The sequence below is a fragment of the Cynocephalus volans genome, chromosome 15 (assembly GCF_027409185.1).
Source record: "Cynocephalus volans isolate mCynVol1 chromosome 15, mCynVol1.pri, whole genome shotgun sequence".
NCBI classification, from domain to species: domain Eukaryota; kingdom Metazoa; phylum Chordata; class Mammalia; order Dermoptera; family Cynocephalidae; genus Cynocephalus; species Cynocephalus volans.
Window position 1 is genome coordinate 54,467,418 of NC_084474.1, and position 27,027 is coordinate 54,494,444.

The following is a 27,027-nucleotide window of genomic DNA, read 5'->3' on the forward strand; positions in this document are numbered from 1 at the left end:
TTGCTTAGCCTTCATCACTGAGGGGGAAGGCAGAGGGTCCTAGAAGTGGAAGATGGGTGATGGACGATTTTGTTTTATTTTGTTTTTATTGACACTTAGAAGCTTCCAGGAAATATTTGTTAGCTAGGTGTCACAAATGAAATTAAGTAATGAAGTAAGAGTAAAATGAGAAATTATCATAAAAAGGAAAAGAAGCCAGGCATAAGGAGAATATGGAAAAGTAGATAGGCAAGGAAAAGTAAAGGTGTGAATAAGCATAGTTCACATTGCACAGTGTAATCTGTAGTTGCCATCCATTTCAGCTGTAATCCACAGTAAATTGTGTTTAGTGACAGGATTTGGCTGGTACTTGATGGTAAAACTAGTGTTTCCCGATAGTAGAAAAATTAAACCACCAAGCAAAGAAGATGAAAATCAAGTTTTGTGAGGAAAAATTTAGGAATAGAAAAACTGACTTTTTCAAAATATAAATTACTAAATGTAGGTGTGATCAGTAGGAGTTCATGTTGCTGGGCTGAGTGATATTTTTTTTAAGCTTTGGCCACTAGGTCATTTCCATCATATTTTTAACAGTTTTCCCTCTCCCTTTGGGGAGGGATTTCTAATTTGATTGATGACCCAATTAGGTTATTCAGACAGTTGCAAATTTACTGATTCAATTCAACCTCTAATGATTTAGTTTTTTATTTTTTTAAGATAAAGCTACAAACTACTGATCTTTAAGGAAGCATGCATATCTACTTTTTCTAGTTGGGTTGAAGCAGACCCCACCTTGCTCAGAGACAGAAATTAGTATTACATTGAAACAATGTAAGCATTGTTTGTAAGCTTTGTTTTCTGTGACATTATGAAATGAGTGAGCTAAAATAGTGTACTTTTGTGCGTAGTTGTTTTGCATTTCTCTATATACAAATAACTTTCTCTTGTATGGAGACATCTGAAGCAGGCAAGGAGTAATTGGTGATTTTTCTATCATCTTTCTCATAGCTGTACCATCCATCCACATTTGTCCATAGTGGATTTTCAGGGCCTGTGGGGTCCAGTTGGCTCATCTAGGACTTACCATCCTGGGGAACATTGGCCTATCTCTGAAGGATATAAGCAATCCGGTTCTAAGAGGGCCTTGTGCACCATGCTGTTGCCATTGGGATGTTTTGTTCAGTATTGTACTGCTTAGCCAAGCATTTACTTGAAGAATTTGGAATATTCGTTTTTCATTCAACAGTAGGTTGGTGTGTTCCTTCCTTTGTGCCATGTGCCGAACTGGCCTGTGGTAATGTAGAGATGAGTATGAATGGACTCCCACAGGGAATTCAGTGGGGAACACAAACATTCATATAGAATGTACAGTTGACCTTTGAACAACATGGGCTTGAACTGCATGGGTCCTCTTACAGGCAAATTTCTTTTTTAATAAATATGTTGGAAAATTTCTTGAAGATTTTATGATTTTCTTAATAACATTTCTATTCTCTAGCTTACTTTATTGTAAGAGTCCAGTATATAATATATATATAACATACAAAATATATGTGTTAATTGGTTGTTTATGTTATCAGTAAGGCTTCTTGTCAACAGTAGACTATTAGTAGTTAAGTTTTTGGGGAGTTGTAAGTAATACTTGGCCTGTATACACATCTTGGTTGTGGAGCAGCTTGCATGGTCTCCTCTGCAAGTGGGCTCCATGGCCTAGCACCCCTGTCCCTGCGACCGTGATCGTATACCCAGACCCTTGAGGGGTTATTGCTGAGGTTTCTACCAGCCCACAAGCAAGAACATGGCAGCCATCCCTTCCAGTGGTTCCCTCGTGGCCGCCAGTGAATACTACCAGCACTACCTGGGTTACACTTCCAGCAACGGCTTCTGCTGAAGTGCTGAGTACCCTAGGGAAGCCATCCCTCACCACCTGGGACTCCACAAAGGCTGAACTGTGTCACTAGTGGGCGAGCTTTTCTTTTTGGGGGGGGGGGGGGGTTGAGGGGAACAGTTTACTCTCATTCATTGCCATGGTATTGGAGTCCCCAGAGCACTTGGAATCCCTTCAGGCCTCCAGCAGCATGATCACCTTGTAGCTTGGTAGGGCATGAGGAAGCATCCCATTGGCCAGCTCAGCAAAGCCAAGGCTGGGCCCCCTCCTGGCTTGAGTGGCCACCATCAGCCCTAGGTTTCTGAAGGTGCATTAGTTCGAGCTCTGCCCTGCCCCGCCCCTCTTGCCCCATTGTGTAGAATAGGCAGGCTGAGCAAGCCGAGAAGCAGTTGGGTTCTTTTATATCAAAATAGCAAACACCGAAAAGGAAGTTGAAAGAGCCCCTCTCTTTAGGATACAAGTCACATGAGAGTTTTCCTTACACTCTGTAACTGCCTGCACCAAGTGAAAAGTAAACTCCAAGCAGCTAGCAGAAGAAAAAAAAAAAACATGGATTTTTGACACAGGGGAGGTTGGTACCCCTAACCCCTGCATTGTTCAGGAGCCAACTGTAATGTGTTCACAGTGTGATCAGTGCTAGATTGAAGGTTTGAATAATTGCTGTGGGGGTTCAGAGTGGGAAAGGACTAATACCACCTGAGAGGCTTGGCAAAGGCGTCATGGAGAAGATGACATTTAAACAGCATTTTTAAGGTTAAGTAGGCATTGACCAAGATGTAAAGGCATTTCAAACACATCAAGCATGGGCCTAGCATCATGAAATATCACAGTATGTTCGCCTTACAATGAGAAGTTTGAATTGCTGCTATGTGGTTGGGAATAGAAGAGGTAAGGATGGAGCGAGACTGTAAAGGGCCCTTGACAACTTGCGAAGCAGGTTAGGATGTTGTTCTGCAGTAACTAAGAAGCCAACAGTGTCCTCAGAGAAGTGACATGATGAGATAGATGGGGTTTTGTTTTATTTTTATTTTTAAGGAGGTGAACACTATTGGCATTATGGGAAAATGATGGGAATAGGAAAAATCTAGAATCAGTTATGAGAATGGTAGAACTGAAAGAAAGGCATTGTGACGATCTCAACCAAAGCACTGGCGGTGGGGGAGAGGAAGGGAAGAATCTGAGAGCAATTTGAAACTAGTGCAGCACTGGTTTACTGGCCACTGGATTGATGAGAGAAAAGGAATAGTTGAGGAGAGCTCCCAGGTTCCCATGTCTCCTGTCACAGGGCGGGTGGTGGATATCATGGAGATAGGGACCACAGAGGAGATGCAGCTTTGCAGAAGACAATGAATTCATTTTGGAGATGTTATAGTGCTTTTAAAGACATCAAGGTAGAGATCTCTTGCAGATAGGAGATTTACACGTTTGAAAGCATGGTGCTCTAATGGATGCAGTTACTGAGGCTGAGGGTGGATCACGATTTGGATAAAGGGAGAAGTATAGAATCTGTGGCAGAGAGTACGTGGTAGTGCTAGGGAGATGGAGAAAATAGTCATGAAGGTAGTAGGAAGACTGGTAGAGAGTAGTGACCTCTGAACAAGGGAGAGGATAGGTTCCAGAACAGATGATGAACAGAGGCAAATGGCTTGAAGAGTTTAAAGAGACGACGGATTGAGTAAATACTTGGGGCCTTGATTTGGCAGTTGGAAGTGCAGTTGTAGCCGGTAGTGAAAGTTGGTGAGGTGAAACATATGCCAGGTAACAATTCGCTTTGCCATGAGTAGGACTGAGGGAGAGATTAGTTTGGATGGTTGTTGAAGTATGTGAGAAGGGCTTGTATTCAGCCAGGGTGTGTGTCAGGGGGTTATGTTTAAGAAGCGGAGGGGAGGACTCTGCTTTCTCTGAGATGGGGCGAGGGGAGAAGGTGAGAATGGTGCTTTCATTAAGTAAATCTAGAGGTAAGAATGTTCAGGAAGGCTGTGCCTTGAGAACTGTCTTTCTGGGTGAATAGGAGATGAAGTCAGGGGAACAGGGTAATCATAGTTGAATTTGATTGAGCACTTTTTGCACTGGGCTCTGTGCTGTGTACTTTATTATGTTACTTCATTTGGTTTTTACCCCCTCCCCCCCCACCCCCAGATGTAACACCCATTTTAGAGATAAACTTACCTGAAGTCACATAATTAATAAGTATTAGATCAAGGTTTTGGACTCACTTGGTCTGATTTCATCATCCTTAATTTTTAACCAAGGGGTCGAGAAAGACAGTATGAGGTAGAAAAAGTAAAATTTGATGCATTTGCCATGGAGAAAGTAGACAGTGGTTTTCAGAAATCCATGATGAGGAGAAGAGAGGAATTGCTAACTTGCAGAATTTCAAATTTATTCTCTCTCCCATCCCTCCACAGAAAATAGGTGTGACTGATAAACATAGAAGAGGTTAGAATTAATACTCTTTCTGTGTAACTTTGAGGCATAACCTGTTGTCGTTATTTTTATTTATCTTTTTGGTGGCTGGTTGGTAACAGGGATCAAACCCCGGATGATGGTGTTATCAACACCATGCTCTAACCAACTGAGCTAACCAGCCAGCCTGCTGTTATTATTATATTATAAATCTTGGCAGACTTCACAGACTTTCACTGAGCACTGTAACACATCTGACCAAGTAAGACTGGAATTTGGCTGACCACCAGAAAGATAGCATTGGTTTAGTATACCATATACCCAAGAGCCAGAATTCCAAAGAGAGGAGAGAAGTAGTGTTACAGACCAGCAGCAAAAAGTACAATCTAAAATCTGTTATTGGCAAGTTTTTTTTTTAAACTTTCATATTTTTATTTGTAGAATTACATATGTAAGGGTGCCTATTTTAAACATTTAAAAAAACTTTAACATTTTCTTGTATATATTTGTGGGGTACAGTGTTGTTTCATTACATGTATATGCAATACAGTGATTAACTTAGGATAGACAGCATAATTTTGTACCCATTAGTTCGCCACCTCTCCTCCCCTCCCATCCTCTGGTAACCATTATTCTACTCTTCTTGTATGAGAACTTCTTTTTTTTAAAGATGTGGTATTTGTCTCTGTGCCTATTTTAGTCCACTTAACATGGTTGTTTCCCATTCTGTCCATGTCGTTGCAAATAATAGGGTGTCTTTTTTTTTTGATAGCTGAACCGTATTCCATTGTGTATATATACCACCATTTTTTTATCCATTCATCCAGTGATGGGCATTTAGGTGGATTCCATCTCTTGGTTATTGTGAACAGTACTGCAGTGAACATGGGAGTGCAGGTGTCTTTTTGATATATTCATTTCATTTTCTTTGGGTATATACCCAGTAGTGGGATAGCTGAGTGATAAGGTAGATCTATTTTTAGTTCTCTGAGGAACCTCCGTACTGTTTTCTGCAGTGGCTGTACCAGTGTACATTTCTACCAACAACGTAGAAGAGTTCCCTTTTCTCCACATCCTCACCAGCATTTGTTATTTTTCTGTCTTGCTGGTAATAGCCATTCTAACTGGGATGAAATGATATCTCATTATGGTTTTAATTTGCATTTCCCTGATGATAAATGATTTTGAGCATTTTTTCATGTTCCTGTTGGCCATTTGTATGTCTTCTTTTGAGAAATGTCTGTTTGGGTCCTTTGCCCATTTTTAATTGGGTTATTTGGTTTTTTGCTGTTGAGTTGTTTGAGTTCCTTATATATTCTGGATATTGGCCCTTTGTCTGATGTATAATTTGCAAACACTTTCTCCTGTCCTGTAGGTTGTCTCTTCACTTTGTTAATAGTGTCCCTTGCTGTGAAGAAGCTTTTTAGTTTGTTGTAGTCCATTTGTGTATTTTTGCATTAGCTGCCTGTGTCTTTGTAGTCTTGCTCAAAAAAGTGCTGCCCACTTGTGAAGCGTTTCCGCTGTTTTCTTCTAGTAGTTTCAAAGTTTCATGTCTTAAATTTAGGTATTTTATCCATTTTGAGTTGATTTTTTGTTATTGGCAAATTTGGCTGTGAGATTTCTGTGTGGTTCATGGCTCTGATCATTGGTCTTATGTTAGAAACTATTATCATTGATATTATTTATTTACATTTATTGACTAAGCAAACCTAAAATGTAAATAAACTTTTACCTTAGAAAACAAAATGTAGACATTTGTTTCATCAGCTTGGAAGAGCCTACAGGGAAACAAACAATCTTCTGTTTTGACATCTAGTTTTCTGTGCTTCTACTCTTTATTCTGTTTGTTTGTTTGTTTGTTTTTGTTGTTTTGTTTTTGCTTCACTCATTCAACACATTTGTTGAGCACCTACTTTGGGCATTGTTCTAAGTTCTGAGGAAACAGTGATGAACAAGACAAAGCTTATATTTGAGTGAGATAGACTGTAAAAAAAAAGTAAGTATATGAGTATGTCAAGTCGAGAAGTGCTGTGAAGTAAGAAGAAAACAGGATAAGGAACTAGAATGTGAAGAGTAGTATATATTTTGTATATAGTTAGGTTAGAGAAGCAGACTTGATTGAGGAAAAAGAGAGTCAGTCACCCAAGAAAGAGTAACACAGGCAGAGAGAACAGCAAGGACAGTTGTCCTAGGGTGGGGTCATGCTGGACATGGTCCAGGAATAGGAGGAAGGCCAGTGTGACTGGAGGAGGGTGAGTTCATGGAAGGAGCCCGGGCTATCCTATGGGAGACCTGATAGTCTTGTGCTAAAGACTTCGGATAGTCACATAGTTAATCTAGATGTGATGTAGTGATTAAAGTGACAGTATCTAAATCAGTAGATTTGGCAATTTTTATAACATTTATAGAATTATATTATTTTTACTTTATAGGATGGAACAAAATTTATTTGTATCGGGGCCCTATATTCTGAGCTTTTGGCTGTTAGCAGTAAAGGAGAACTTTATCAGTGGAAATGGAGTGAATCTGAACCTTACAGAAATGCCCAGGTATTTTATCGTATTGAACGTTGCATTGAGTAGCTCTATGTGTCAACATACAAAATAGTAATCATTTTTCTTATGCTTCCAAAGAATCCTTCATTACATCATCCACGAGCAACATTTTTGGGGTTAACCAGTGAAAAAATAGTTCTTCTGTCTGCCAATAGCATAAGAGCAACTGTAGCTACAGAAAATAACAAGGTATGAAACACTTTGCATTGATAAACATTTCATGCTTAAAACCTTGGTTTTCTTTCTCTTCTTGCCCTTTTTTCCCCCCATCTTTTCATTTTCTATCTTTCTAACTAGATCCATAAATAAAAGTGTCTCAAGCCCTAGTAGAGTAATCCAATGCATAATTATTTTGTTGACTAGTATATCTGTACTATAATCCAGCTTTCAAAGTAGCTTTCTACTTTTAGGGAAGGAAAACATATTCAAGAAAATTGCTGAGAAAGGAGGAGATGTTGGAAAGCTATAAAATGTAGATTGAGAAAGTATGGATATCATAACTCAAGTGATCAGCTTGGCTCTAAAATCTCTAAATTCTTTTAAAAATTGTTGTAGCAAATGTTTATGTCTGATTTATGTCTGATTAATGCCTTAAAAATAGCCTTAGATACTTATTTAATAACTGTTATTATGATTTATTTGTGTGAAGTTTCTAGTCTTCCTAAGAACCTTTTCTGAATTACTTATTTTTATAGCATTTAGCTCAAAAAATTTTAGAATTTCAATCCATAGAGAATGTATATCTTGCTCTAGTTATGACCGCAGTCCTTCTGAAAGGATTACTTATTCTTATTTAAACCTCTAATATTTTATTCTTTAGGTTGCTACATGGGTGGATGAGACTTTAAGTTCTGTGGCTTCTAAATTAGAACATACCGCACAAACTTATTCTGAACTTCAAGGAGAGCGGATAGTTTCTTTACATTGCTGTGCCCTTTACACCTGTGCCCAGCTGGAGAACAACTTATATTGGTGGTGAGTGTTATAGGGAGAAAGAACTTCTTATTGGTGAATACTTTTATGTGCATAGAGAGGTGCTTTGAGTAGCACAATATCAACATGAGAAGGTTAATCAAAAGATGCTTTATAGAGAGGGAAATTTCACTTTTGGACAAAGTAAAATTTAAAAAAACTTTAAAAAGATAGATTTATCGAAGTAATGCATATTTAGAAATTATGTAATTATTAAATTTTATAAAAATATAAAGTGGAAACAAAAGTCATCTAGAATCCCACAATCAAAGATAACTACTGTTAATATTTCGGGGTATTTTTAATTTTTTTTTCTATACATAAACAATTACTTTGCTTTTACATAGATGGAATATAGGTTATAGGGCACTTTTTCATTTTATTACATGAATATTCTCTGCTATATTTAATTATAGCTTTACTGTTAGAAGGTGACTTTAAATTTATTCTCTGTTGTGTTTTAAGGAGTTACCAGTAAATTTGAATTGGCAGACATAATATATAGGGGAGTCTCCTAATGAAATATAATTATTTGGAAGAAAAAAATATCAATTGATGCATTTCTTATAAAATTTAATCCTAAAGGTTCAATAAATATGGATCTGATTACTCATTAAATCTATGAACAAGTTGTTTAAGAGTATGTTTCACATGTTGTTATTCTGGGGCAAAAACTTTTAAAAAGGAATGCACCAGAAATGTTTAAATGACAGTATGTATAGATTTATTTAGTGGGCTTCTTTGCTGCTTATTTGACCGATTTATGTTTTTCCTTTTCAGGGGTGTAGTCCCTTTTAGTCAAAGAAAGAAAATGTTAGAGAAAGCTAGAGCAAAAAATAAAAAGCCTAAATCCAGTGCTGGTATTTCCTCAATGCCAAACATCACTGTTGGTACCCAGGTAAGTGATTAGAATTAAGCCTGATGTAGGGGACATCGTTTCTATTCAAAATCACTTTCTTCCCCTGTAAGCAGTTCTCCTATAAGCATTTTTATAGATGTTCATCATTTGAAGGACCAGCATATATTTATAACATCATTCTTTCTTCTTTCAGAAGTTGAGTAACATTGTACAGATTCTGGCCCAAAAGTCAGTAGGTTTTCTTATGGGGCAGGGTTCCCTCCCATATTTGCCTGGTTTTAAGAATCAGTTGGTACTTTTAAAAGCACAGTCTGGAGCCCCTTACCTGAAACATTGTTTTGGTTTGTCTGGTAGTAGGGCCAGGCACCATTGTGTTAACAATCATCTGAGGTGATTCTTATGACCAAGCAGTTTGAAAGATTGTGCTCTGTGGGGATATTGCCAGCACCAGGCAGGAGGCTCCATCAAATTCCTGTGTTTTCACCAGTTTCTCCTGTAGGTATCCTATGGAAGGTGGTTTTCTAGCACCCCAGTGGTTCTGAAGGTATAGTCCAAAGACTCCTGCTAGGGAGCCTGCAAAGTCCTTCCTTTTCCAATTACATATCTTTGTGAGACTGAATGGTCTTCATAGACTTGAGTCAGAATAACATGTCGCAGCAGACTGAATGCAAAAGCGCATGAGAATCCAGCTGGCTTCTATTAAATCTGATATGAAGAGATTTGCAAAAATGTAAACAATGTTACTTTTCTCAGTAATGTTTTTTGAAAAAATTGTTTATATCAACATGGGGTTTTATTACTGTTAAATATTTTAAAATTTCTGTTTTGATTTCTAATACATTTAATTTACTAATTATTAAAACTAGGTAGGACCCACATAAAAAAGTACTCAGTAATGTTTAACAGTGAAAAAGGATGCTGAGACCAAAAGTTTGAGAAAGGTTGTTAAACTTCTGATTTATTAGACTCTGGCTCCTTAAAACTTTAGACAAATGATTTTTTTGTTCTTTGTTTTTTAACATAATGTGGTGCTAATTTCCTCGTCTGGCACTTTCAATTCAGATTTTTTCCTCATCACCATGAGGTAGTATTACCTGTGTCTTAAAAAGTAGTCACTACTTGAGCTGTTATTTTTTTCCAAAACCCAGCTTAAATGTATCTTTTTGTTTGTGGCTCAATTTTTTGTCCTACTCATGGTTGTCTTGTTCTGATTCTTTTTGTTGGCCTTCCAACTAGAAAGTTTGGGGTGATTTCCTACTATTCTGAACATTATTGTTCAGCTTTCATTATTTATGTCAGTTGCTTGGGACGGCTGCCTCCCCCTCAGGAGCTCCTCTTTTCATTTTTAGTTTAAATATGGATTTCTGATGTTCTCAAATTTCCTTGTCATTTGGACTCATATAATAGCAGGGTATCATAGCAGCTGCCTTGTTAGCAGGTGGGATGGCATCACTGTGGACAGGGAGGGCAGAAAAAAAACACTTTAAAGATACACTGAAGGGCCGAGCCCGTGACGCACTCGGGAGAGTGCGGTGCTTGGGAGCGCGGCGGTGCTCCCGCTGCGGGTTCGGATCCTATATAGGATCCTATATAGGAATGGGCGGTGCACTCACTGGCTGAGTGCTGGTCACGAAAAAGACAAAAAAAAAAAAAGATGCACTGAAGAAAAGCTTGGCACTATTTGCTGAAAGATAGCATATTAAAATATCTTGGTACAGAACTAAGACTTTGTTTTAAAGCTATAGAAAACCAGAGGTTTGAGGCAGTCAAGGACAAGGAAAGTAGGTATTCATGTGTTAACATCAGAAAGAGCTGTTGGTCGGGCTGAGCCCGTGGCATGCTGCGCTAGCAGCGCGGAGACGCTCCCGCCCGCGGGTTCGGATCCTATATAAGAATGACCGGTGCACTCCCTGGCTGAGCGCCGGTCACGGGGAAAAAAAAAAAAAAAAAAAAAAAAAAAAGAAAGAGCTGTTGGTCACTTAGAGTAGTCAGGCACACCTGCATTCACATATCATAATTGTTCAGAGTAATGTATTTAGCAAATATTCATTATATGTCTTATGTGCTAGACACTGGATATACACCTCCTTGTCTTTAAGGTACAGTTATTTTTATAAGAAGGCATTAATAAATAACTTCTATTATATCATACAACATTTCTCTTTCAATTCAAGCCTTCTTATTGATCCTCTTTCAGGCTTTAAGCTTTCACCAGTCTTCTGAAAATTCTGAAAATTTCTGGATGAAATGTCCCTTTGAGTCACATCTAAGCAGGACATACCTTTTCCAAGAAGCCTGCTTTTGTGAACTATTCTCTCTGCCACAGAACTACAGTTAGTTATATACAACTATTCTTTGGTAGAACTACAACTCTAAGCCAATGTTTGCAGTTCCCGTACTTCTCAAATGTACCGCTTTCTTCTGTGTCTCTTATATTTAATTGTATTCACTGGTCGAGTATAACGTAATCATTAGTTATTAGACGACTGAACAGAATGTCAGTAAGACTGGGCTATTGGAGAGATCAAAAGAGATCTCCAGAAATGTTCATACCTCAGATGGAGCTATTGTTGGTATGTTTGACATGCCATCTTGCAGGCCATAAGTTTTCAGAGTATGAAATAAGGTTAGTCCCTGACAGGAAGAATTTATAGGTTATTGATTCCTGAACTCAGTCAAACTTATAACACTAATATCTACGTATTCTTTTTTTAATTTAAAAGAAAAATTACATTATCCACTGAAGCTTCTGGCTGATAGAAAACAACTGTCTTCTGGCTGATAGAAAACAACAAACATTCATAGAAATGAAGTTCTAGAGCTTGTATAGCATCAGACTTAAGGAAAAAAATAAACTATAGGAAACAGACAAAGTGTAATTGTTTTGTTCACTTTTATTTATTTATTTATTTATTTGCTAACTTTTTAGTTTCTTCTCTGCTGTTTCTGATTTGTTCTTTGTAGTGGAATGGTTGGGATATTTGCTGCATGAATTTTTAAAGTTAATGCTAAATTTTTAGCAAACATAATGAAATTACTCCTGCTCTTTAATTTTAGGAGCAAATTTACTTGATGGAAACCTTATTTTCAGCCTTAATGATTGTGTAAGATTGTATTTGGAAAACCTAGGAAGCAATACTTTTATGTATTGTATTTTCATACATTTGAAATAACTATTCTAGTTTGTTTTATGTCATCTCAATGGTGGTTTTCTTTTGTTTGCTTAGGTATGCTTAAGAAATAATCCTCTGTATCATGCTGGAGCAGTTGCATTTTCAATTAGTGCTGGGATTCCTAAAGTTGGTGTCTTAATGGAGTCAGTTTGGAATATGAACGATAGCTGTAGATTTCAACTTAGATCTCCTGAGAGCTTGAAAAGCATGGAAAAAGCTAGCAAAACTACTGAAGCTAAGTAAGTACTATACCCTAACTAATCTTGTTTTTACACCAGTTCCTTGTTTGTTCAGTATATGAATGGGGGTAATCAAGGGAGACTTAGAGGTGTAAAGTGACATAGAAAATTGCTGACGGGATGGGGTCTTGTTATGGTCCCCAGGAGTTTTGAAAGGAATTGCTAAATTTTACTGCTTCCAACTTGGTTAATTAATATTTACATATTACAGTTGTTCTTGATGAGTTGGTGGCCAGAATGGCAGTATAGCGTTCTCTTTTGATTTCCTTATTTCGTTATTAGGTTGTGTCTTTTGCAGGTATGTATAGTAGTAAAAATATGTTTAGCCTTACTGTTAGACTGACATTCTCCTCCTCTCTCCCTGTGTAATCATCTTAATTTCTATCTAATGTCTTGCCTTTGCATCTTGATCATTAGAAGGGTTTTACAAGTCAGTGTTCTGGGGAGGGAAATTCTGTAAAGGATCTTAAACTCTTTTGGGGTTGGAGAGATATAAACAGAAATACCACTAAATTTTGTATATACGTGCATCCTGGGGCTGGTTTTTATTTGGGAGCCAGGAACAGAGATCTTGACATCTGTGCCTTTAGAAACATCTACTCATCTTTAACAATATGCATACTTTAATTTGGTTGTTTGGTACATGAACTTAAGAATTTTAATAAATTTTTAAACTTTTTTTCTTAATCTTTTAAAAATAAGTGACAATTATAGAAACATGGAATAGTAGTAATATCACATTCTGGGAGAATAACATTTTGAACACTTTGATGTGTTTTCTTTTTTTCTAAATGTATGCAGCCATTGAAAAGTGATTGGGATTGTTCTGTACATAATGGGTTTTTAAAGTTCTGAAATTTTTTAGTTTGCTCTCATTTATGCTCAAATATAATGATTATAAACTTACTAGCTCTATTGCTGCTATTCCTCTAATGTTAAACATGCAAACTGAAATTCAGAAATACAGGGCTGGTAAGTAAGTTAAAAATATAATCTTTAACAAAGCAAAGCTATTGTACTTTAATGTGTAATTAAGGTTTTTTGCTTTGTTTTTGTGCTGTCTTTCTTTGTCTTTTTTTTTTTTTTTTAAAGAGATGTATGGCTCTTCTCCTAATTATATTGATTTTCATCCTCAAAATAAAAGTAATAAACACATTTTCATTATTTTATGAACTTTGTAAAGAACGTTTGAAATATATTTGATGTGCACAATTAGATTAAAATATGCTATTTGAATCCTGTAACTTAAGAAGTTTTTCAAGATCTTCCTTGAAATTAGCCTTTTTTATTAGTAAACTTTGCAGAAGAGTCAAGTAAAATTAAATGCTAAGAGCACATTTTCATGTCAGCAGCACTCTTCTTTGCTCGTTATTGTCACTTTAAAGGTGTGCTATTGATTAGTCAGTATTGACTTCTTTTCACCATCACCAGATTTGCAGAGAACCCAGGAATGTTCACTGTGTGCTTGTACTGAGCACCCTTGCTAAGATGCTGGTGAAAATGCTACTGGCTTTGTCTTGGATTATTTCTGAACTCAGGTGAAATTCCTGGTGAGGGTAATAGGAGACAAAGGGTTAAGATATTGATGCAGATTATAATATATGTATATATATATCAGAATGAAATAAGTAACAAATTTGTGAGTAATAAGTGACCTTTCCTGGTAAAACTGATTTCTGCCCTCTAATGAACAAGAGTATTTGTGTTTTTACCATCTGTAGAACATTGTATAGTTGCTATAGTTATCTTAGTAGACCATTAATGGAATAACTCATTGAAGAGGGATAGTTTATTAATCCTATCATCAGATAGTTTAAGAATAAATTTTTATGAACCATTGTGAGTAGTTTTTTTTGAATTCTTAAGAAAAAATGATCTAGTGGGCTTTTTACTCATCTGCCTTTACCATTTTTTCAGTTAAATTGGTATGATCAAGTCAGTGTTTAATGAGATCTGAAGCTTCTTTGCTCAAGAGGCTTATGATAAAACCATGTTGATACATTGAGTGTAACTATTGTTACCCAATAAAGCTTATCTGAATCATTGTCCCAAGTTGTTGATAGCTTTTTATGGTATATTTTTCTTTACTATGTTAAAACATTTGAAAATATGCACTATGTACCTTTTTCAGTACCTTGAGTCCTTTGAGTCTTAAGTTTTTAATATTTCGTTTCCTTATAAGAATAACCTTGTCTTAAAAATACACTATCTGACAAGCTTCCATTATTTCATTTTCCTAATTATGGAGAATCTTATTGCTTATCTCAGGCCTGAAAGTAAGCAGGAACCAGTGAAAACAGAAATGGGTCCTCCACCCTCTCCAGCGTCCACGTGCAGTGATGCCTCCTCAATTGCCAGCAGTGCATCGATGCCATATAGTAAGTTTATGTGCAGGACACATTGGTCAAAATAAGGTCCCAAGCGGATAGCTGTGTTCAGTTTGTCTCTGATGTGAGGCAACTCATACTAGTTTTTACATCATTTTGTATAAATTCTGCTTCTACTAGTTTGATTTTTTTTGTATGCAGTTTTATTTAAATGGAAAGATAATATTTACACTGTTGACTTTTGTTTTTGAGAATTACAGTTTTTGAAAATATTATATGTGTAATTCATTGCAGTAATAGAAGGAAATAACTGCCACTAGCTAGAATATCTGCCCACCTTTGTTGAAACTCTCATTATTATAAATTGGTTATGGCTTGGTCACAACTTTTGCTCAGAATTTACAGAATTTTTAAACCTGGACTTACTACTGCACCATGAATTAAAAGAATTTTTTTAAAGCTCCTCAAAATAAATTTATTTTACTGTGTAGTTGCTTTGCAACCAAGGAAATTAAAAGTTCCAGTTTGATAGTTATGTAACAGTTTTAGAACAGCCCTGCACATCTCCCTTTTTAAACCTTGGTCAGATAACCCTAATTATGAGAGTCTAAAATACTTTTTTTTTCTTCATCTTCTTTGTAGTTGTTTATAGTTGTGTTTATATAGTTAGGCATTAATGGTTATAGTAGTTCTTCGCTATGAATTTTTTGAAGTAGACTTGGTCATAAAACTCCAATTCATAAAGCAGTAGTTCATGAAATTTAAATTCAGAAACCTCAACTGTATATCCCATTAAAAATGATCATTCTTCATATATTTATATGAAATCTATAAAGTCTCTTCTACATTTTCTTTTTGGTACTTACTATTTTGTTGTTGTCTAAGAACGACGACGGTCAACCCCTGCCCCGAAAGAAGAGGAAAAGGTGAACGAAGAGCAGTGGTCTCTTCGGGAAGTTGTTTTTGTGGAAGATGTTAAGAATGTTCCTGTTGGCAAGGTTTGTTCAAAATAGCTATGTATTAATTACTAACAGAAATATAATGATACTGGTTGTTGAAGGGATTTATGGTTAGTGAGTGTCTGTGAGCCCTTTCTTCAAGGCTGCTTTATTTATCACCTTCAGTGGTTTTTTTTCAGTCTCTTCCCTGAATCTGATGCAGAAATGTCTCTTTTGTCTCTGACAGATGAGGAGATAATTCCTCTCCTTGACCATTTATGGTGATATGTTGCTTTTAAAAAAAAATAAATAAACAAGTAATTTTGGAATAATTTTAAATTTACAGAAAAGTTGCACAGAGATTACATTAGTTTTTGATACAGTCCATTCTTTGGAACTATTGTTCTAAAGGAGACTATCTTCTATAACATTCAGAATTCTTGTATAACACTGAAAAATCTTGCTCTAGTCTCTTTAAGCCACCTTTTACTTTTTCCTCTCTTCTTCCTGAAGAGGTGTTTGCCTTCTTAGAAACCAAGTAAGTAGAGGCCATTAACTAGAATGCCATTAATTTCACCTTTCTCCCCATACATACTTAAAATGTATCTACAGCTGTAGAATATCTGTAAAGGTTTTTCTGAATGCTCCTTGATTTTTAAAATGTGTAGGTCTTTCATTTGTACTTAAAGGAAGGAGTAGATACACTGTGCTCTGTAGTTTACAGAGGCCTTTCTCATACACTATTCCATTTGATTCTCAAAATGGAACTGTAGTTTATGGGCGGAAGATATTTTCTTCTGAGAAGATCACACTGGCTCAAAATCAAGAGCCTTAAGTAGCAGAGGTGAGACTCAAATGCCCTGGTTTCAAGTCCTGTGCTTGTCTTTCTGTGCATTGCTGACGCTATCCCTGTATTGACCAATATGGTAGCCACTAGCTATATATGTGGCTATTTAAATTTACTAGAATTAAATGACATTAAAAAGTCAGTTCCTCTTTTACATTAGCTGCATTTCGAGTGCTCAGTAGCCACTTATGGCTAATGGCTACCATTAGCCATTGCATAGTGCCAATATAGAACATTACTGTCATCAAGAAAGTTCTATCAGACATCACTGCTTTAAAGTAATAAAGAGGAAAGATGGAACCATTTCATGGGTTATACTTAATTTTTTCAATTGCTTGCTAAATTTTCACAGACTGTAATCACTGGCTGTGTGGGTTAGTTTTTCTCTAGAAAATGAGCCTTGACTATAGACACAAACAGCAAAGCTTTGTTGAGTCTGTCCAGGTTAATTTTATAACTTGGTGATCATTAATGAAACATAAGAGATTAAATACCTTCAGTGTTGAATTAGTTCAGTGAATAGAATTAGGGTATTGATTTTGTATAAGGTATTGTTAACATTCAGTGTATTTGCCTTTACTTCTAGGTGCTTAAAGTGGATGGTGCCTACGTTGCTGTAAAATTTCCAGGAACATCTACTAATACAAACTGTCAGAGTAGCTCTGGTCCAGATGCTGACCCCTCTTCTCTCCTGCAGGATTGTAGGTTACTTAGAATTGATGAACTGCAGGTAAGTGTACAGTAGTCATTCAGCAGGTGAATATTAGGACTGACTCTTTGAGTAGAATGCTATGGAGTTTGAGAGCAAAATTCCTTTTGTGTCATGCAGGTTGTCAAAACTGGTGGAACACCAAAAGTTCCTGACTGTTTCCAAAGGACTCCTAAAAAGCTTTGTATACCTGAAAAAACAGAAATATTAGCAGTGAATGTAGATTCCAAAGGTAAAGATTATCTGACTTTATCAGCTGGCATACTCTATATCCCATTGCAGGTTGTAAATGGGAATAGGGTAAAGTGGTTTGGGGCACAGGCAGTTTTGTCCCATGTGTAACATTATGGAATGAAATGTATCTGTTTGAATTGATTTACAAATATGGCCAGAGATGTCAAAATTTGGTAGATACTTATTAGAGATTACTAAAGATATATAACAATTTTTCTTTTCATTTATATGCTTCTGAAGGTGTACATGCTGTTTTGAAGACTGGAAATTGGGTACGGTACTGTATCTTTGATCTTGCTACAGGAAAAGCAGAACAGGAAAATAATTTTCCTACAAGCAGCATTGCTTTCCTTGGTCAGAATGAGAGGAATGTAGCCATTTTCACTGCTGGACAGGTAGAGGCTCATTTTTACTTTTGAAAAGTGATATGACAGCACTGACATTTTTAATGAAGCTTAGGGCCTGGTTTTAGTTTGCTTAAAATTTAGAATATTCAGCACATTTTAATAATAGTTTCCTTATTTGGTTATTATTACTAACATCTGATTTGAAAATATATATACTTATTGTAAATACAATTACATTTGTAATTGGTAACAGTTTTGATTGGGAGCCAAAGTTCATCATTTTTCCTCTATTATAGGAGTCTCCTATTATTCTTCGGGATGGAAATGGTACTATCTACCCAATGGCCAAAGATTGCATGGGAGGAATAAGGGATCCTGATTGGCTTGATCTTCCACCTATTAGTAGTCTTGGGATGGGTGTGCATTCTTTAATAAATCTTCCTGCCAATTCAACAATCAAAAAGAAAGCTGCTATTATCATCATGGCTGTAGAGGTAATTTGACTTTTGAAACTACTTGGCATTTTAATTCAGGAGACATTGCCAAAGTCTACGGAAATGATCTTGAATAGATCATTTATTGCCCCTTTCTTCTCTACAGGAGCTAATAGCCTATTAGGACAACAGAAACAAGTAAATTAGTGATTATGGTATATTTAAGTGTTCGAGAAAGGCATGCACAACGTTGTGGGAGCACAACGGGGAGGGATATAAATGAAACTGTATAGAAGGCTTACCTAAGGAAGTGATAACTAGACAGAGCTTTGAATGATCACATAGAGGTGAAGGTGGGAGGTTAAGGTGCTCTTGATCCCAGGCATCAAGAGCAGCCTTTGTGAATCTCATTAATATGTTAGGAGAATGTGTACATTCTTTTGATATAATTAGAAGATGGAGATCATATGGGTCAGTGAACAGCAACTGATAAGACTGGAGAGAGACACTCTGGTGCCTTGTGTGCTAACTGTAAGGGAGAATTTTCCTGAACATTAGGAGGATAAGGGTTCTAAGCTGGTGAATGACATCAAGTTTTTAAAAAAGATTAACAGTGGAGGGTGGGGCTTAGGGGAGCAGAGGATGGACAGCATTAGTTTAGAGATCAGATAAAAGGCAAATACAATAATCCAGGTTGAAAACAAAGTAAGCTTGAACTCTTGGAAATGAGGGAGAGGGGATGGATTTGAGAGATCTTAAAGTAGAAGCTGTAAAGCTTGGTGACTGGATGTCAGTAGTCAATGAAAGGAAGGAGTTACAAAACTTCTGATTTAGGTGTTGTTGGTGGTAGAGAGGAAATATAGGAGAAGGAATAAATGGGATAAGGAAAAAGGATGAGTTTAGTTTTCAACATGTTGTAGTTAAGTATTTGTTAGATTTGAAGGCAATGCCCATTGAAAGGTATTGGAGCAATTTTAACCAAGAGTGACCGAATTTAACTTACATTTTTAAAAAGGTCATTATTGATATGCTGTGAGAGCATTACAGGTTCACGGTGGAAGTAGGGAGACCAGTTAGGAGAATATTAAAATAATCCAGGTGGGAGATGATGGTGACTTGGCCCAGGAGGTAGAGTTATAAGTGAAAATTGATGAAATTCAAGATACAATACGTAAGTTTTTAAGGTAATTCCAACAGGATTTGCTGATGACTAAATTTAGGATGTCAAATAGAGGAAGCAAGAAGATGAAAGGTTTTAGAAGAATGAAGTTGTCATTTATGGAGGTGAACATTTACAGAGTCTTGGCAGAAGGTGAGGTGGAGGTATCAGGAGTTTGGCTTTAGAAATGTGGAGTTTGGGATCTTTATCTGATACCCAAGAGGAGATGGTGAGTAGAAAGTTAGATGTATTAGTTTGAAGACCAGGAGAGAGAGGATCAAGCTGGGGAAATATACTTGGGAATTGTTATTTAAATGAATTATACTGAATGAGATCACCACGGTTGTGGAGAACACAAAAAGTCCAAGACTGAGCCGTATGACTAGTCCCAGCATTTAAATGCCAGATGATAAAGAGAACCAGTGTAGTAGATGAAGAAGGAGAATACACAAGGGTTGGACGAAAACTTAGAATGAGTGATATCCTAGAGGAAAACTAGAATGAGTGATATCCTAGAGGAAAACTAGAATGAGCAATATCCTGGAAGCCAAATGAAGAGCATGTGTCAAGCAGGATGCAGTGATCAGCTGTGTCAGATGATGCTGTTGGTCAGTTACAGTGAGTGATAAATATTAAATGTTGGACTTGGCTGCATCTGGGTCATTGTTGACAGTGGGGATAAAAGCCTGATTAGAGTGAGCTTAGGAGAAAATGGGAGGTGAGGAACTGGAGATAAACGTAAACAACTCTTTTGAGGAATTTTTTAATAAAGGATTGAAATGGAGTTTTAATATGGGAGTTTATTTATCCTCCAGGTGATGAGCAAACTTGGTAGAAGTGCATCTAAAATGGATTGAATCCAGGTACTCCTGAGAGCTAACTGTAAACTTTTGTTTAGAAACACAAACTCATATTTGTAGTTAAGCTTTGATTGTAACCTGTTAGAGTAGTGATTCTAAACTGTAGGGAGTGAGAATAAGGAGGTGACTGTGGCCTGACCTTGACCCCTAGAATAACCTTCACATCATTTTAAAATTCTTGATTGGTTGCCCACATTTAGAATCACAGGATTTATTTTTAATTTTATATGAAAATCCAGAATTTCAGTTGCTCTTAAAAAAAGTTAAGTCGGGTAAAATTAGGCATCCTAATCAAAATCATGAAAACAGTAGACTGCCCCTTTTAGAGTCTATAGTGGTCTCTCTAATTCATTGCAGTCCCCACTGCTTACTACTTGTTGCCCTGAGTCCAAGCATTAATTGCCATTTATTATCCAGCCTGTGTTATCTTTTATATACACAGCTTCCTTCACTCATTTATATGACTTCAAATGTAGGTATTTGATTCTGCGACTCCTGCCCTTTGTCAGCATCTCTAGGGTAGAGATAAAATGTGTCATCATCTTATGGATTGGAATAAAATGTGTCATCATTTATCTTTGTACCTCAGTGACTAGGGCTTGTTGCATGGTAGACCCACAAAAAACTTTTTACTAAACTCTCTCTGCCCTTTGCTGTGAGAAGAAATGATAAGTACAACATAGTGATGCAGCATGCACTATTTTTTCTTACAATACAGCTAAGCGTGGTATTGATAACTCAGTGTGAGAGCGCATGTACAGTCCAGCAGGTGGGAGATGAGAGCTTCCTGTAGAGTAGCTGCTTCTAACCAAATGTCTGGCCAGTTGCTTGAAAATCTATCACAGCAGCATGCAGCAAAATATCTTATTTTAGTTGCCTTTGAAAGTACTGTGCTTTTTGTTCTTTGGACAGACTTTGACATATTCTCTTAACATGTTGATCAGTGTATAGACTTCCCCAGACTTGTACTGAAAATAGTTTTTTAGATGTATTTTCTTGTGTGAGTTCCCCTTTTTTTTAAACCTCTCCTGCCCATAGGGTTGGGGGAGGGGATATTTTATTTAGGAGATTTTCTAGCAGGTGGCAAGTTGTTCAAATGCATTTTTCTTCTTCCCTTTGTATTTCCACATTCTCTTTTCCCACCAGCTTTTTTCTAGTTCCTAGTTCTAGTTAAAATTAACACATGTATTTGTTTTATAAAACTAATGCTTTAAATAAAATTAGTCCATTAAATATGCCATTGTTTTCAGTTCTGAAAAAATTAATGTTTGAACTCCTTTGTATATTCATGCTGTTTGTCAGGTAGTTAATGATATGGTCTATAAATACTTCATCAGTATTACTATGTCTTTAGCAACTGAGTACATTAGTTGTCACCTTTGGGAATTATTGGGAATTATACCCGTCATGATTCCTGGGGAGTTGAAGGTTTTGGTTTTCGTGAACCATAGTGTAATAAATCCTTTAAGAGCATAAGAGGGTGAGAGTAAGCCTGGAATAAATTCACTTACATGATTAACAACATTAATAGGGTTCTAATTTGACAGTCATATAATACATAATGTAAACCAGGGATCTGCAAACTATAGACCACAGGCCAGATCTAGCCACTCCCATTCATTTATGCATGGTGTATGGCTGCTTTCCTGCTACAACCGTAGATTGGAATTAGTTGCAAAAGCTGAAAATATTTACTAGTCTTCTTTACAGAAAGGTTATCCTCCCTTTTCTATTCCTGTCAATTGTATTCTCTGCCCTTAAGTTCAAATCCTTTCACCAGGCCACCTGAAATTGTTTCTTATTTGCAGAGCTGATTATATTATTGTGTTCACCATGAGAAATTTTTGACATATGTAATGTGCTATTCAAATTCATTGAAGTTTTCCCCCTAATTTGTCTGAGCACAGAAACAAACCTTAATGCAACACATTCTACGCTGTGACTATGAGGCCTGTCGACAATATCTTATGAATCTTGAGCAAGCGGTTGTTTTAGAGCAGAATCTACAGATGCTTCAGACATTCATCAGTCACAGATGTGATGGAAATCGAAATATTTTGCATGCTTGTGTATCAGTTTGCTTCCCAACCAGCAATAAAGAAACTAAAGAAGAAGAGGGTGAGATTAAGAACTATAACAAAATCTTTAAAGAAATTTTAGACAATTTTGAAAATTAATTGTTAAAGGGAAGAAAAGCAAATCACTGTAAAGAATTTGTTCTGTAAAATCTTGGAGTTTTGACTTTCTCAGAAGGTAAAATGTCTGTCCTCTTAGGATGGGTATGTTACACATGCAAATCAAGTTTTCATCAGTGTGTTTTTGTCTTTAATAAATTCTGTTCTCTGTGATATATTTAAAACTGGATATGTATAATAAGTGAACTCTACTGATTTTATAATTGCAGATGACTTTTATTAGCATGGGAATTATTTAGCAAGTCAAGCTAAGTTATGTCGAGGCAATTTTTATCCCAATTTTCAGAATGTAGAGGGAAAAAAAAACTTAGTGAGTTGTTAGATATTTTTGGAAAGTAAATAACCTTTTTTGACTTAAAGTTTTTAGTTAGCTAAAAGAAGGGAGGAACTGAAAACATAAAATACAACTGTGTAATTGGTAATGTTTTTCCTTATTTAGAATTCTGCTGATGATATTCTGATAGCTACATTTTTGAATAGTGGTTTGCAGGTTTCTGACCTTTGTTTCATTATCATTAAATATGTAGAGGAAGTAGTATATAAACTGAGACTTTGATACTGATAAGTGGGTCTTTTTCTTCCTTGATAGTGAAAGCTAAAATTCAGCCTACTCATTATAAGTGACCTTATTTTTGACCTTTGGGGGTTGAGAAGTAAGGCAGAATAAGGAAATAAATAACACATTGAAGGTCATAGTTCAGTGTATCTTTTTTGGGGGGGGTGCTGGCCTGTATAGGGATCAATCTACTGTTTCTTGCCATAAGGAGGAAAAATTAAATGACAGGTTATCTAGTATGTGAATTAGAGCACTAGTGTATATGTACATATAGCAGTTAGCATTTGGTGGCTTGTACATACTTAATCTCGTAATTATTTTTGAATTTTAAATTGATCCTAATTTTACCACTTCTGTTTCAGAAGCAGAACGCTCTGAAAGAAATACATTTGCAGAAAGGCTTTCTGCTGTGGAGGCCATTGCAAATGCAATATCAGTTGTGTCAAGTAATGGCCCAGGTAATCGGGCTGGATCATCAAGTAGCCGAAGGTAATGTGATTTTTACCAGGAAAGTTTAATTGGACAAAAAAACTCAAGTACAGGAAGAAATGTATCTTTTACCTATATTATGCATAACTGGTGGGTCCTTTTTTGTTTTGTTTTTGTTCCTCCCAATAACACCCTGGGAAAAATATCTGATAGTAACTAATTAGAATTTAAGTTTAGAACAGTAGGATCTAGGACACTTCATACATTTGAAATAATTTAGACAAATAATTCAAACTTGATTCTTCAAATGTGTTCTAAATTCATCATTCTTGCTTCCCAGGAAGTTATTTTCTTTAGTTGGAGAACAAGTAATAACAACAATTGAAAGAACTTCAATCTTTTATTTTCAAATTGCTTATTAAGGTCAATTTCTTAGATGTCTTAATGATCTGGGAAGAAATGAAAGGCTGATGTTTTCTATGAATTTTGATGTTTAAATTTTTAGGCTGAGTTGTGGGATGGACAGATGTTTATAACACATTAAAAATGGCTAGGTGTTTGACTAGATGATGAATATAAAGAATTCTGGGTATAGTTTTCCTTCTGTAGGAAAACGCACATTTATTCTAGGCACAAGAGAGCCAAAATCCTTGGTTACTGAAAGATTATTAATGGAAGCACTGCTGATTATGTGCTCGCTGTGTTAGGTTGTAACGTCTACTTAAAATGAAGACTCTCCTTGCCTGTATTCTGTTCCATATTCAACTTTCCCTTTAAAAATTATTATTATTAAATTGGTACCAGGAAGACTACCAAGTTGATAGCTTCCTGAGTTTAAATATATCCTGAGGTGAGATTTATTAAAAACTATTTGTGGGTGACCAAATTATAATTTAAAACAGTACAAAAACATTATGCAGACTATACAGAATGGACATTATCACAAGCTTATTTATTTAGAGCTACACTAGGCAGACAAAGTGTTCGGTCTGAAATGGGAAGCAACTTAGATTCTTCATGAAGAAATTAGTGTTTGAATTATTTCAGGTATTTCATTTCCTCAGGGAAAATACAGGTGCAAATCAAGTTGGACTCTGATATGGTTGGTCCAATGCCAGTGCTGCCATCTTTTTTTTCATGTAAGGATTATTTTGAAGGCAAAGTCTAAAAGGAGCTTCAAGAGTGGGTGATGTGTTGCTCACAGAAATAATTTGCAGAGTAAGCTCCTTTGAGGAATTTGCCGAAGATTTCACTGCAGTGCTCTTAACCAGTTCAAACTCAGGGCTGCCGATTGAACAGATGAAAGCACAGGAGTCTTATTATCCACGCCGGGCAGTAGGAAGTCCACAGACTCTGCTTCACTGAAGTGAAACCCTCCTCTAGCCTACAATGGATTTTCTAGGCGATGCCCCTTGATGAGTATGCAGGCTGGGATTCATGAGCTGTAAGCTCAAAACTGATGCAATTTCAATATTGAATGGAGTACTGTTAAATGCCTTCAGATGATGATTTGACTGAGAACTTTTGTTATGTGACTCAATAATTCCTGAGTACAAAGGGCAGATTTAGTGGAAAGCTTGATTGATGCATCTGATTACAGGTGTATGTACTCTAGAGATTGTTAATCTGGAAGACACATGACCTTCGCTTTTTTGTCACAGTGTTATGTTTGAACATGACTGGATTCTAAGGCTTCTGTAGCATGGATATAACGTGCTCACAAAGAGGAAATTACATCATCCTTGAATTCTTCCATATTGTCAGAAAATACGATGACTCCAGGCAAGCCTATATGAAGAAATGTCAAATCTCTGAATCTTAGCAGCCAAGGTGGTATCTCCTCAGTATAGTCCTCAGCCACTGAGGATACAGGTGAATCTTCATGAATTGTGTACAACATCTTGAAGAATAATTTTCTTTTTTTTGTTTTTTGTTTTTTGTTTTTTAAGAATCTATATGAGGAGCTGGGCATTGTACTTAAAAAATGTTCCCAAGACCTAATGAAGAAAAGAGGTTAAGGACAATTTTAAAAATGACAAGGAATGACCCCCTCATTTAATATTGAATTGACTACATGACAACAACAAAGTTGGGAGTTTGCAAGTTCAAGATGAGACTATGGTCTCAGTTTATCTTCATTTATTCTTAACCTACTCTATAGAGGTTGGAGAATAGCCCACCTCTATATATGTTTTGTTTGGCTTGTGCAATGTTAAAAAATTTTTTTTTCCTTAAAATTTGAATGCCTTTAAATAAGCATGTATGCTTCTAGTTTGCCACTGCTCCCTATTTCTTAAACCTGACTGCCCTTCACTCATTTATTATGCCTCTCTAGCCCAGTAGTCATTGAGTTTGTGACCCTGGTATAAACATTCTTCTCGATACATTAAAAACATACATTTATTTTCAGGTTATTTGCAGTGCCTCCCAATTATTGCTGATTTTCTTTTTTCTCTGTGCTTTGATTACGACACAATAGGATACCAAGTGTCTGTGTCGAGCTTAATTAAAATTGTATAGGAGCATCACAGTGTGAACAGTTACTGTGATGTGTGCTGTTACTGGTAAGCAGCCTACCTTTCTCTGTGGGTGATAATCTTTAGACAGGGAAGTGACCTTGACTGAAACAATCACTGTACACTTCTCCCTTCCATATTATAAAAACTCTTGAGCTCAGATTTCTAAATTTGGAAAAAGAAGACATTGATACTATAAAAGAATTAACTATAGGTATTTTAAAGTAGTGAATACTATAATAGCTAACATTATTTGAGACGTTAAAATTTACTTTGCAGAATCTTCCAAAGTATAGCATAAACAAGCCTTATGAAATAGATGTGTTCCTGAAAGTAGCCTCTAAATTTTTGTGAATGCTCTTTTCAAAACATTCTCTATAGAATTGAAAATTCATCGATATGGAAAAATACTTTTACCCAGATTAAATAGCAATTATAATTAGTGATTCAAACATTACTAAAAATCTTTCAGAATTACTTATTTGTAGACATATTATGCTTACTTACTAAGGTGTTAGGGCTCTTACATCAGAAATGCCATATCTTTGGAATTAAGTCTGCATGGGAGAATGAAGAAGTCCCTTATGTGTTGTCTGGCCCTTAAAATTGAATTTTTACTCTTTATTCTTTTAGAAGCTCTAAAATTGTGGCCGAGTGAAAGGATATGCCTTTTGTGCTCTCTTAATTGTTGATAGTTCTAAATGTGTTAATTTTGTAGCCTTTGTAAGCTTCTATTTAGAGGTAAAGTATAGATTTTTGTACAGGTAGTTACCAGTTCCCCTAACAGAGTCTGTGTTTGCAATTATTTCTTTTCCTTTTTAGTAAGATGCATATGTACCTGTACAGTTTTTTTTTTTAATAGCAGGAGAAAAAAAAAAATCACGCCCAGACATAAATCTAACAACATATTTTACAAGTTCTAGTTCTAGTTCCATTCATTAATTTCTTTGGTATGCAAATTGTACTGTTAAATTAGGGGTTTTTTTGTATAAAAAAATAAGTCTAAATTGGTCTTTGTTCTAAAACTAGTCATTGTGTGAATATTAGTTTAATTGCTTTTGAGATCACAGAAAAGGGATTTAATAGGCTCATAATGGTTTGCTAATCAGTAGGTGTGCTCATGTCTATTATTAAACTTAATTCTTACTGATTATAAAGGGGACAGAAAAATTTTTGTTTTAATGTTCAGCTGTTCATTTATCTTAACTGTATGAAAGATTATTTCTAATCTTACTTCACTGCAACTTTGTTCCCTGTGCTTAAGTTTGTGTGGGAGCTTATTATAGTTGTTTTAGTGCTAAACTGCTAAACTGGGTACTAGGAGCCCCCAGTTTCATTTCTGTCCCTCACTGACTTATTCTGTGATTCCAGAATTGGCATTTGTACTTCACTTCCCTTGCCTGGA

General features: G+C 36.1%; 1 protein-coding gene across 4 annotated transcripts in view; it reads left to right on the plus strand.

The window, feature by feature from the left end:
* The window catches only part of UBR5 (ubiquitin protein ligase E3 component n-recognin 5), a 127,279-nt gene that overhangs the window by 58,416 nt on the left and 41,836 nt on the right, over nucleotides 1-27,027 (plus strand). For all 4 annotated transcript variants that reach the window (XM_063080117.1, XM_063080118.1, XM_063080119.1 and 1 more), the window contains exons 10-22: nucleotides 6,706-6,822; nucleotides 6,907-7,017; nucleotides 7,649-7,803; nucleotides 8,581-8,698; nucleotides 11,887-12,071; nucleotides 14,340-14,449; nucleotides 15,284-15,396; nucleotides 16,770-16,913; nucleotides 17,013-17,124; nucleotides 17,367-17,521; nucleotides 17,770-17,967; nucleotides 21,834-22,044; nucleotides 23,040-23,166. In XM_063080117.1, coding sequence (XP_062936187.1) covers nucleotides 6,706-6,822; nucleotides 6,907-7,017; nucleotides 7,649-7,803; nucleotides 8,581-8,698; nucleotides 11,887-12,071; nucleotides 14,340-14,449; nucleotides 15,284-15,396; nucleotides 16,770-16,913; nucleotides 17,013-17,124; nucleotides 17,367-17,521; nucleotides 17,770-17,967; nucleotides 21,834-22,044; nucleotides 23,040-23,166 — 1,856 coding nt within the window. The remainder of the gene's footprint in view (nucleotides 1-6,705; nucleotides 6,823-6,906; nucleotides 7,018-7,648; nucleotides 7,804-8,580; nucleotides 8,699-11,886; nucleotides 12,072-14,339; nucleotides 14,450-15,283; nucleotides 15,397-16,769; nucleotides 16,914-17,012; nucleotides 17,125-17,366; nucleotides 17,522-17,769; nucleotides 17,968-21,833; nucleotides 22,045-23,039; nucleotides 23,167-27,027) is intronic.